The sequence below is a fragment of the Parasteatoda tepidariorum genome, chromosome X2 (genome assembly GCF_043381705.1).
Source record: "Parasteatoda tepidariorum isolate YZ-2023 chromosome X2, CAS_Ptep_4.0, whole genome shotgun sequence".
In the NCBI taxonomy this organism is placed as follows: Eukaryota; Metazoa; Arthropoda; class Arachnida; order Araneae; family Theridiidae; genus Parasteatoda; species Parasteatoda tepidariorum.
Genome location: NC_092215.1, coordinates 10,608,260 through 10,620,866, shown reverse-complemented (window position 1 = coordinate 10,620,866; position 12,607 = coordinate 10,608,260). Strand labels below are relative to the sequence as shown.

The window sequence follows — 12,607 nt, the reverse complement described above, 5'->3', positions numbered from 1 at the left end:
AATATTTGTAACACTCAGTAGTTTTCTCTAAATGTTAAAACCACCCGAGTTAATGTCTTTAATTCTAAAGGCACCCAGATGGCTCTAGAGAGAGTAAAAAATATGTGGTGTGGGTGGTTACAACTTTAGCCTTTTTCTATGATCCATTGAAAGGGTCCCCCATCCAGTTCCTATTGACTAAAGACAATGGTCTTGAATATAAGTCAACATATCAAATTAAATAATTGACTGAAAGATTACCTTAACTTTAAAAATAAAAAAATGAACCACCTTATTCAGTTCCAGATCTGACCAATATAGTGAGCTATAAGCAGAGCCAAGAAACCTTGCTTTGAGAGTAAGTTGCAAGAGGGAAAAGAGGAGTGATTTCTATTTGTGTGTGTAGCTCTATCAATGGGATGGCTGAAAGATAATTGACTTTTACAGTGTGTGTTATTTACAAAACTTATAGCCCTTATTTAGATTTTCCATGCCTGGTTTTTTCAAAATTCATTTTCTAGGGAATTTGAGTTCTGATTTAAATAAATATTCCTTTGTATAAATAGAATCTTTCTGTAAGTTTGTGACAAAATTTATTTAACATAAAAATAGATAACGTTATGCCTTGAAAACCCTGTCAAAATTGACATTTTATTTTAACAATCAAAAATATGGTAAGTAAACCTCTGTAAAATATGGAAAATTATTAAGACATGTACAATAAGAAAAAAACAATAATTCTAAATCTTGACCCAGACAAACTTTTGACTTCACACAAAACAGTTAATTTATTTATCAATTGAAACTGAATTAAAACTCACAAAGAATAAATGAATCTTACTTAAAATCAGTACGCATATCACTCCAGTTATTAGATCCAGCACCATCTTTTTTATCAAGAGAACGGATTCCACTAAAACAATTTAAAAAAATTTCAATTATAAAAGTTCTGGTTGAATAGTTAACAAGTAAAATGAAAATTATTCTAAAAGTTGAGTTAACTTTAACTATTTTGGCAATAAAAAGTTTTATTCAAGTAATTTTTAAAATACATTTTGCAATTGAAAATGAAACAGATAATGAATAAATTCAACAAATATATAGATGGATAGATCGATAGATACAGTAGAGAACCAATTATCCAGGATGCTCGGGACCATCGCTATCCCAGGTGTATAGTTTTCCTGGTTTTCAGGATTGGCCAAAAAGTTTTGTTAATCAATGTTTTATCAAATCCAAATTATTTTTTTTTTAAATTTTTTTTAAAGCAATTTCACAGTATTTTGAATTTTTCTAAATTGATGTAAGCAATAACATTCCACCCTTTCCTCAATTTGCAACAGAAAAATCATTTGGCATGTAGAACAGAGTATGCAAGTATCTCATTTCTTTAAACGTAAGATGCAAGGAAAATTTTCAGAATACTTTTTGTTAAAAACTGTTTTGATATTTTTCCTGCTCGTCAGACATTTTTAATTTCCATCTAACACATTAACAGTTTACCATTAATAAAACAAATAATTCACTTATGAACATTAACAAACATTTCATTTGTATAATTTTGTATTTAGTACCATTTGGTTGTAGGGATATATTAGACATTTGGCATTGGAATGCGGACATATTAGACATTTGGAAAGCAAAAATCAGCACAGAGTGAAAAACAGCAGCAATTCTAATTCGCTTCTGTTGAGTTGACAATTCTCCAGCCAATCTGCGAGAGGAGAAAAAATTATGGATCGAAACTTACACCAAAATTGGCTTACTAGCAGAACGCCTCTGCTTTTCCTCCTCCCTTCTACAACAACAGAGTCACACAGAAACAAGTCAGAAGAATTCATAATCAAGATTTCATACAAAGAGGTTGTATACAAATGGTAGATGAGCACACAGAGTAATCTGCTAGAGGGAAACAAAGCAGAAAACTTGTTGAGGGTCAGAGGGCCAAGATTCGCAAAAAAGCAGAAATACTGGCAGGTCTGTACCACTATTTAAAAAATTATTATTCATAAAATATTTATTAAAAAAATGAATCCTTTTGTTATTTAAATTTTACATTTATTATAGTTCATATCAAAAAAATATATTTTTTCAACATATTTTTATAAAATATAAAATTATTATTTATTTTTATATTTTTTATTTATATATTTTTTATTTTTAGTTTCGGTATACTACAAAAATAGTTGTTAGATATTATAAACTTTGTATATAATCAGTAAACGGTCCATAAAATTGGATTGAACTTTGCAGTTTCTATAATCATTATTAATTAAAATAAAAAGATATTGGATCAAAAATTGTAATCTTCTGATTCTTCAAACCTATTTCTTAAAATCTGCATTTGGTATTCTTAGAAAATGGAGTTTTCTAAACACAGAAAAATTAGGAATAGCAAGATAAAAATAAACTAAAACTCAGGACAAATAAGGAAAAATCAATATTTCATCATTGAACATTGAAATTAGAACAATTACGAACCCTAAATTTGATTAGAGTTTGAATAAGTTTGCTGATTCATAATTTAAGAACAAAGTAAGGTTAAACAAATATTAATAAGAAAATAATAAATTAAAAACACTTATTACCTTTTATCACTGCCACTATGACGATCAAAATCTCTCCTTGGTGGACGATTATCCGTGTTAAAGAAGTTTCCTCGACCACGTGGTCGTCCTCTTCCTCGGAAGCCACCACCTCGACCCCTACGCATTTCGCCATCTCTTTCTCTATAAAATATGAAACAAAATAATTTTATATCCTACAAAGGATAGGGTATATTTTAAACTTTATAGAACAAACGATAGGATATATAGGGAACAGGGTTTTTGCCCCTGTTAATAAACAAAATTTCACCAATCTTAAAGACCCTATTGATAATATTAATAGTTGGGGTATTTATCAAATATCATGTTAATGTCGTCGTGCGTATATTGGGCAAACTAAACGTACCCTTAAACTTTGACTTAAAGAACACAAAAGATTAGTCCAAAATCGGAACATTAATCGATCTTCTATCACTCTACATAGTTGGAGTTCAAATAACAGGCTAGAGGCCACCAGATAAATTGCACAGTCTTGCCCTTCACTCGCTACCATGATAATGAAGTTTATGCAATAAACATATTTAAAATTCAAAGAAATGCTGAATTAATGAGCGGAAACTATAACTAAAAAAACGAGCATTACTAGCAAGAAATTTTCACCACAGACAATGTGTGTGGACACAATGTGCATTTGTTATTATGCAAAATGATACAAATATAGCCACATCAATCTAAAGGTTAGGCAGTGTTTTTCTCATAGTTTGCAAAATAATTCATTAGTGTAAAAAATAAAACTACTTGGTACAGTATTTTTTTGCGTTTAAAATGAAATTTTAAAATTTCACTAACATATCCATAGCTTTAAAAAAAATATTTTATTGTTTCTCATAAGATGCAGAAAAAAACACGATGTAAGCAAGTTACCATATGATTTTAAACTTACATTTTAAAAAAATTCCTTTATTCTAATCCGCTTCATAATTATTTTTTTTAAAAATTTAGATATGAAATTTCTAGTTTTAAAACTTTTAGTTTTATTACTTTCATTAAACTTACAATAAAATAAAACAAACAGGTGGAATGATGGTGTCTTGAATGACTTAAAAACTTAAAAGATCTCCGACTGGAAGATCAAGGTCAGGGATAGAGAGTGGGCTGTAGTGCAAATAAAGAAATTTTAAAATCATTCTCTGATATTATTCATTTCTTCTATTTCATCCAGTTCCTACCAGTGTGTAAGGGAGAAAAAAAAATTTTCTTGAAAGGCGCTCAACCTTCACTAAAATCTCTTAACATCATGTCTATTTTGAGACATTGCACAATGCAAACCTTTATACATTACTTTTTAATGCAAAAATGCAGCTCCTCTACTGGGCATTTATACTTTTTTGAAATATTTTTTCTGAAATTAATATATTTTAAATTTTAATGTTTATCTTTGAAAATTAAAGATGTTACTTCCACAACCATAGGCTAAACAAATCATGGTCGTATGCTTTATAAGGCAGTAAAAATTATAAAAACCCTGATTTTAGGTATTAACCAAAGGCAAGGGAAAATACCTGGGTTAATGCCCACTTGTAAATACCTTATCTACTGAGTATTTACCCGACCCACATCTATATACATAAGTACCATAATTTAATGTGTATAATCAGCAGATTACCTGCTAAAAACAGGAAGATCATCAGTGCGGATCTACCGAAAATATCCCCCTCCCCGACATCCTTCCTATCCGCACCCATAAAAGTGTAAGGGCTGATTCATACTGTAAGTGAAAAATGTATGTGTGATTTCGGAGATACGAGCAAGAAACTTATTGTTAATATATTTTATAAAAGGCTTCGTATTTCACTGGAGCTTTATTGGCAGCCCAATCATTAACATGTTAATCAGGTTCTTGTTCTCATCTCCAAACTCGCAAATGTGATCTTTTGAACCATCATTTCTCAATTTGATGTTAATAAATATTCCTGAGTGCCAATTTTAATATCGTATAATGCATTAGAAATTATGGTAGTTCTAAGATTGGGAAAATTTTTATACACATTTTCAAAATACAAAAGATTTAGCAACTATGCAATCAATACCTGGATTCAGAACTCTGATGTGAAGGCTCATCTCTGTTCCTGAAATTTTTCCGCTCTTCTATATCTCTGGATTCATCCGAATTTCTTAGACCTTTTATGTTCCGATCAGCAAATGGTCTTGTTCTTGGTTTGTTTAAGATTTCTATAGACAGGAAATAAATTTTATTCATATTCATTCCAATTTTAATGTTACAAAACTAAGCCAATGTGTCAAATATTATTTTAATATTTATTTATTAAGTTACCAACATCTTCAATCATACTATGAATTGTAAAACAGGAATTTCAGAGAAAAATTACTGAAATGAACTAAGAGTTAATAGTGTAAATTCCTAGAATGTGCAAAACAATCTATTACTATACAGAATTTATTGTTAAACCTTTATTAGTAAACTTCTAATTTCTACTCTCACTCAACAAGGAGTATGTCATAAAACCATAACCACGGAAAAGCAAGGCGACTTTGCTAAGTTACACTTGCAAAATGTATAAACAGGATAAGATTTATATATATCTACATACAGTAATTTTTGGTAAAAACGGCACAGTTATACATGCTACACACTCAAATAGTATATAAAATAAATTTTATTATCATCGCCTAGACTGCAACCACAAAAAAAGCCTATCTAAAATTTTCTATTATCATCGCATAAGCTTGACAGTCGTATATGTCACTTCTAATTTCAAATTTTAGCCTTAATTAAAGGGAAAACAAAGATTTTAAGCACAAAAAAGAAACAAAACAAGCTTTTACAACGGCATATCATATAGGAAAGTGAACTCAAAAACTTTCTAATGTAAATTGTGTGAGCTTAAAATCCCACATCCAGCTTTAAATCCCACATGCAGCATGGTGCAAAAATAAAGTCGAAACTAACTGGCTGCAGTTGAAAGGATAGGAATCGAAACGAAACATTGTGCATTGGTCATGTGATGCTATTGACCTCATCAATAAAAAGACAGGTTAGAATTTTTTTTCCTGTTTCTCTTTTCTCAACTAGCTGTTTCTCTTTCTCAACTGTTTCTCTTTTCTCAACTTCGTCCACCCATCTACTCCTAAACATATCTCTCGAAATGGGGATAGAAGTGAAACAAAACGTGCCAATCATGTGGCTCTGATGATCCCATAAATATGTATTTTTTCCCATAAATATGTACAGTAATATATTTTTTTTTCTTTCTCTCTTCTCAAGAAACATGCTTCACACACTTATCCACTCCTGAGAACAATCTCTTGCAGATGTGAGAATGAATTTCTTTTTGGGCTACATTCCTTTTCCTCGTCACATGATTTTTTTATTTTACATAATTGTTTTAACCTGGAGCACATTTTTTCCGAATCCCCAGAACACAAACATTCATTTAATTAAACTCAAGTTGTAAATTGGTTCCTGTTGCACATTCATAGTTGACAACATACAGTCCATCGTTAATCAAAAACTTGTCTTACCCCACCACATTTTAAGAAAAAATATTAGTTGAAAAGTATATAATTTTCCAAGCAAATTGATTGAGCTATTTCAAAACTTTTTTGTAAACATATACTTTTGTTCCAATTCACATTGATTGCGGAATTCTCGCATAAAAAAAACGAAAAAAATAAATTTGCTGGATAGGTCACATATCACGATAGTTTAGCTCGTGTTAAATACAGATACGCTGTGGCACATATACCAGAAATCACTGCATTATAACTTTTAACTCTTTTTTTCTTAATTATATTCAGGAAAATCTTTTTTACTACCCCTATTATTCATACAAAAAATATAGATATCAGGGGTCTGTCCAGACATTTTGTGAAGGGTCCGGTTTTCGTGAAATTGTGAAAAAATTACTCACATTCTTTCAATCAGGGTCCGCTTTTATGAATTATTGCAAATAGGGTCCGTTATTGCAAAAAAACTTTTTCATGAAGTTTTTAAATTGTAAAGACATACAAGATTATACTCAACACTGTTAAATTATAATTTAAAAAATTAATTTTAAAAAATAAACAGCAATTGCAGCTACTAAATTGGCGATGAAACATACAAATATTTGGTATTTATTCTATACTGCTGAACACCAAATATTCATTTCGAGAAGAATCGTCTGCCGAAGACAAAACTTAATTCGTTTACATCCATATTTCTTGTTTTCTGCCCTGGGAAGGGTTTATTCGATTAAAAAAACAATAATAAAGTTAAACAAATTTGTGAAGGGTCCGATTAAAAGAAAAATCATTTTGTGAAGGGTCCGTTTTTAAGTTAAAATATTTTGTGAAGGGTCCGTTTTAGTGAAAAGATATTTTGTGAAGGGTCCGTTAACGGACCCAAATTTCTTCTAAACAGACCCCTGGATATGTTGTGAAAACTTAAGATTTCTTTTAAAACTCTTTCTCTAATGTCATACAGATGTATAAAGAATGATTAAAAAATTCCCACCCATCCCCTCCTAATAAAATATAAAAACTAATTTTTAAGTTTAACAAATGTGCCGGTTATAAATGTCTTTCTCTTATTATGCGAAATTTGAATTGAAGATACAATGAACATGGCTGGAAAGAATAATCGCCACTGAAAACAGAAATCTAAAAAGTATTCCCACCAAAAAAAGATTTCGAAATCTAAGTCGCTAGCAAAATCTCTTACAACATCAAACTAAACCACAACTTGAACAAAAAAGAACATTGGCACAAAAGAAGAGTAGAACATTGACAATAAAATCTTATGGTTGGAAAAATTTACACCTGTCTCAGATTTTAAAAAATTATGCTCTAAACAGTCAAAAATATTCTTTAAATTTGTAATTTACAGTTTTAAAACTACAAAAATATTTAATAAAAATATCAGCCCAAAATGGCTTTGGAGACTTGCTCTCTTTGATTATCTCCTAGTGTCACCCTTGGTGATCAGTCATATTAAATAAATTACGAGATTACGATTTAATTAAATATATTAAAAAAATTACGAAAAAAGTGCTGAGTTTCTTTTTCATAAGATGACCAAAAGACTGAAACAAGATTACAAACCAGTGTTTATTTTAGACCAGGGTGCTAGAAACTGAAAGGGGCAATCGTTCCCTTAAAAAACGGTACCTATCACAAAAAAAAAGCATTTTTTTATCTTATGAACAATACTTAAGCATTTAAGACACCCAAAATACACTAAGTTTGAATTTAAAAGGTAATTAGTTTAAATAAAAAATAATTTCTTAGTTCTGGAACATAGAGTGGCAGTGTATTCATTACAGAAAAAAATTGGGAGAGAATTTCTCACCCTTTCTCAAAAACAGGGTGAGATTTCAAAAAGTTAAGTGAGATTTCTAAAAATTAAACAGTGTGCATAGCCAAATCTTTGAATCAAAAATAAGCACTTTTTAAAAACTTTTCAAGCACTTTACAAAAATTTTCAAGCACTCAAAAAATTCATATTCAATCAATGATATTATTGAAAAACAAAAACTTTTTATAAACAGTTTTAGCGTTAAAAAAAAACCCAAAAAGAATCGGGCGTAAATTGAAACAATCAGTACTTTCCCACATCACTGAGTGAATTCAACTTGACCCTGAACTCAGAACAAAAGTACCCTTACCCCCTACGTCAAAAAAAGTGTTAGAAGTAAATTAAAATATCGTATAAGNCACTGTTTAACAAGGACCGATGTTCAAAATAATGAAAGATCAAGGAAGAAAAGTGAAACGGATTTTATTCAAAATTGCAAAAGACGAAATTTTTTCCAAAATTCGTGCATTTTGAAATTGATTAATAGAGTGCGCGTACTTCTCGAGTTAATCATTTTTTATTACGAGAAAAGAAAAAAATATCCGAGATTCTCGCATTCTCGCGCTGTAGTGAAAACACTGGAATGGCCATAATTCTAGAATTTTTAAAATGTTGTGTGTCATAATAACAACTTATTAAAAATATTGGGATTTTAAAAACAATGTCAAATTGATTGAAAAATCAATAAGTAATTGTAATAACTGTCGAAAAAGCGATGGAAAATGAATGTGGATTAACAATGGAATCGTCGCGAATTAAGCTCATGAACAAGTTATTAAATGTGAAACTTGCTATCCTTAACATCATATTAATAACATTGGAATCGAAAAACCCATGAGAAAATAGTCAAGAAACGGCAAACAGCTGCCGAAAAACAACAAATAAATTATGTCAGGTTTCGCCAAGTGGGCCCACTTTGAAAAAACCCACCCGGGTTTTATTGGGTGGGCCCACCTTGAAAAAGCCCACTTGGAATGATAAGTGGATTTTTCAAAAAAAAAAATTTTTTATTAAAACTTATTGATGCACATTTAATTTTATATAATTTATTGTGCAGCATAAACTTGTCAAATAGAGTTGCATGATTTATATGATTAAGTTTTTAATATTAGTAAAATAAAAGAAACTCGAATCTATAATTTTATAGTACTATTGAAAACTTTAAGTGGATTTTTTTAAAAAGTAACATTTTAATGAAATTAAATGAAATAGAATTTCAAATAATATAGTTCAAAATAATTTCCAATAATATCAATTTTTCAAATATAGTTGCACGCTTTATATATTAATATTATTAATTTATATGTTTAAAAAAGATGGGAGAAAAAAAAGTTTTTTTTACTAAGTGATACATTAACACATTTAAACAGTTTTATTTTCCGGCTTTAAAAAAATAAGCTAAAACTTTTTATAAGAGAACTTTTTAAAATTATTCATCTAAAAATTAAATCATTTTCCGAGGGTTAATTATTTGAAAAAATGGGACAAGTAACTGATACTCTTTATAATTATACTTAATTTCAATTTCACTTTCTTTTAATTTATTATAAAAACATGGAAGACCATTAAATATTTTAGTTTTTTATTAAAGTCAAAAGTCAGATGAAATTTTAGTTTTCACTGATTATAATTTTATAATAGGAAGTATATATATGTTTAATAAATATAGTAAATAAGAGTGTGTGAAAACAAAAAGATTTGTACACTTGTTCCTTTTATATAACTGCATTTATATTTTATAATGCTTGAGTTAAAAATTGTGAAACGTTATGTACTTAACAATAAAGAAGATTCAAATATGTATTAGTGTTAGTGATAATGCGTTATTTAAACTTAATATAAAATACATATAACAAAATTAAAATAACTTTTTGGATTTATTTCTATTTTTAAGCTTATACAACACTTTTTAATAAATAAAAATATTTACAAAGTAAAACTGAGTTTATGAGCAATATATGAAAAAACCCAATTTTCCCCGGGTTTTTTCAAATAAAACCAAATTTCCCCCCAGTTTTTTCAATAAAACCCAGGTGGATTAGGATTTTTCTAAAATACCCAGGTTTTATCAAGCCATGAATTATGTGGACTTATGATAGAATCAATCTAAATTCGCACATCAAAAGAAACTTCTTAAATTGAAAAACTCTTTTGTCATAATCACATCATATAAAAATTATCAAAATAAGAAAAAACAAGTGGAAATGACATGGATTTAAGATAAATTCGGTGCTAATCGAATGCTTTAAAAAGTGATAACTCAAATTAGAAATGTGGATTTAAGACGGATTTGAGGCTAACGCCTTAAAAAGTAATAACTTAAATTAAAAATTAATGTGTTGTAATAGCATATAAAAATCATTGCAGCTTGAAAAACCATGCATAGAAGGCCAAAAATATGATAAATAACATGCTGAAAAAACTATCATAGAACGACATTAATTATGATGGAATCAACGCAAATTGAATGTTTTAAGAAGTGACAGTCAAATTCAAAATTTGAACGTAACATTAAATCTTAAAAAAATATCAGAGAAAATAGAAAAACCATGTGCCAAAAGCCGAAAAAATTACAAATAATTTCCAAAAAACTTATTTCGTTTGTCTGGAAAATTTGTGTACGATAATCAATATCTATATTTAGTATTAAAGAATCGTCACCAACTTTCCAAACGACCCAATGTTATCCAACAAAGGGAAATTATAATGGAATCAACATGTATCGAACTTCATAATAACAGGATTTAGAAAAATCAAGTGAAAGACCACTAAAATGATAAATAACTGCGAAAAACCTACCATAAAACGACGAGAAATTGTGTCAGAATTGTCACGAATCGAGTATCCATCAAATAGTGACGAATCATCCATCAAATAGTGACGACTCAAATTTGAATTTCAAACACCCAATAAAACCCAAGTAAAAGGGCTGAAAAATGATTAAGAACTTTCGAAAAAACTAATCATCAAACACTATGAAATTGCGAAGGAATCGAACATCTCAAAATGTGATGCAATTTTGAACCCAATCGAGAAGACTAGGAGCTCCTAGGTCAAATGTTAGTAAAAATTTAATTCCAGGAAGACTTTTAGATGAAACTAATCCGCATTTGCTTTAGATGAGGAAGAAAACCACTCACAATTAGCTTGACGGCAAGGGGACTCTAACCCATGATTTGTCTACCACTAAGGATATTTTATATCAGCATTGTGGTTGGTGCAAGGCGGGTGTGGAATTCAGTTTAACCAGTCATAACTGGGATTGGAACGCAGTTCAACTCATTAGGGGGCTAACGCTCTATTTCCTTAACCACCACGGCTCTCTTAAAAGTTATGCAAATACTTTTGAACAATGCCTTTTTTATGATAGGTGAACTTTTATTAGGAGAAATAATGCTCTTTTCTGCTTTTAGCACACTGTAACTTTTAAGGTTTACAATGAACACTGGCAGAAGCCATGCAGACTTGGATAAAATGAAAAATTTTCGATGAACACAAAATCTCAATTAAAAAACTTTCTGAGAGCAATTGATTAATTCTTAATAACAGTTTCAAACCCTTTCATCGCCCCCCCCCCCTTGTTTTCGCGAAATTTGCTTCAAAATTGCGTTGTTTTTTTTAAATGTTCTAATTTTTATAAAACTCTATAATGATTCATACCATAAGGATGAGTTAGGTAAAAAGAAAACACAAATAAGCTAAAAACGGAAATCCTTTATCCCTATGCTTGTTAGTGAAAGGGAAATTGGCACACTTCAGTGTTTGTTCAATTTAGGAACAAAAATTGCAAATAATTGCGTTTGGTTTTGAGCTCAGTTATAAGTTAGCTTTAGCAATATCATAAAAGATCATGCATAATCTTTAAACACTATAAAAACATAATTATATAGTATTTCCTACATCAACAAACGATCTTTAAAAGCCAAGATATTAATAAACAAAGGCATTTAAATAAATAATAATTAAGGAACAATTTGTGATTTAATTAATATTTTATACAAGCAACTTCAAATCTGAGTTAAATCTATTATGTTTCAAAGCATAATATAAGTTATTCAATTTCAGCACACAATAATTCTTGCTTTTAAAACGGACATCAATTTTTCAATTACAAGTCAACTCTTATTGTAGCTAGCTCTATTGTAAAGGCGAAGTTTATTTTAAATTTGAAATTTCAGAATATGTTTGAATACTATAGAAAAGTTATCAATGCTCGTTTCTTAAGGATTTTTTGTTTAGATGTAAATTTTCTAAAGAGCTCGAAATGTGAACCAAAAATAAAGTAGATACATTTGCAAAAGTAATAACAATTTCATGCACTGTAGTTTTTTTAATTAAGGCCTTTAATACCTGTTGTTTCAACTGGTTTTGACGCAGTAGCGAGGGGATTTTCTTTGGGCTTTTTAGAAACGGTCGCAGCCGGTGTGGGTTTTCCAGGCTTGACACTTTTGTTTTTATCCTTCGGCACAGTTTTATCGGTCTTTCGTTTTTCCTTTGCTTCCTCGCGCTCACGAATTATTTCGAGAGGGTCAACATCTTCATCGTAAAACAATTCATAACGATTTTTAACACCGATTCCGTATGTATTTTCCATCTTCGATTGATTTTAAATCTTAAGATGGAAAAATTATTTTAAAAAAATAAAATTTAAGCCTAATAATACGGCATTTAACATTCAGTTGTTAGTTTATGTTTAACCGCGCTACGGTCATGGTTATGGTCGCTT

General features: G+C 29.6%; 1 protein-coding gene across 1 annotated transcript in view; it reads right to left on the bottom strand.

Annotated features, from left to right (window-relative positions):
* Positions 1-12,607, bottom strand: part of LOC107448332 (SERPINE1 mRNA-binding protein 1) — a 38,081-nt gene extending 25,474 nt beyond the window's left edge. Inside the window, exons 1-4 of the mRNA XM_016063860.4 lie at positions 12,232-12,607; positions 4,616-4,757; positions 2,568-2,708; positions 821-892 (exon numbers count right to left, since the gene is read on the bottom strand). Coding sequence (XP_015919346.1) covers positions 821-892; positions 2,568-2,708; positions 4,616-4,757; positions 12,232-12,475 — 599 coding nt within the window. The 5' untranslated portion in view covers positions 12,476-12,607. The remainder of the gene's footprint in view (positions 1-820; positions 893-2,567; positions 2,709-4,615; positions 4,758-12,231) is intronic.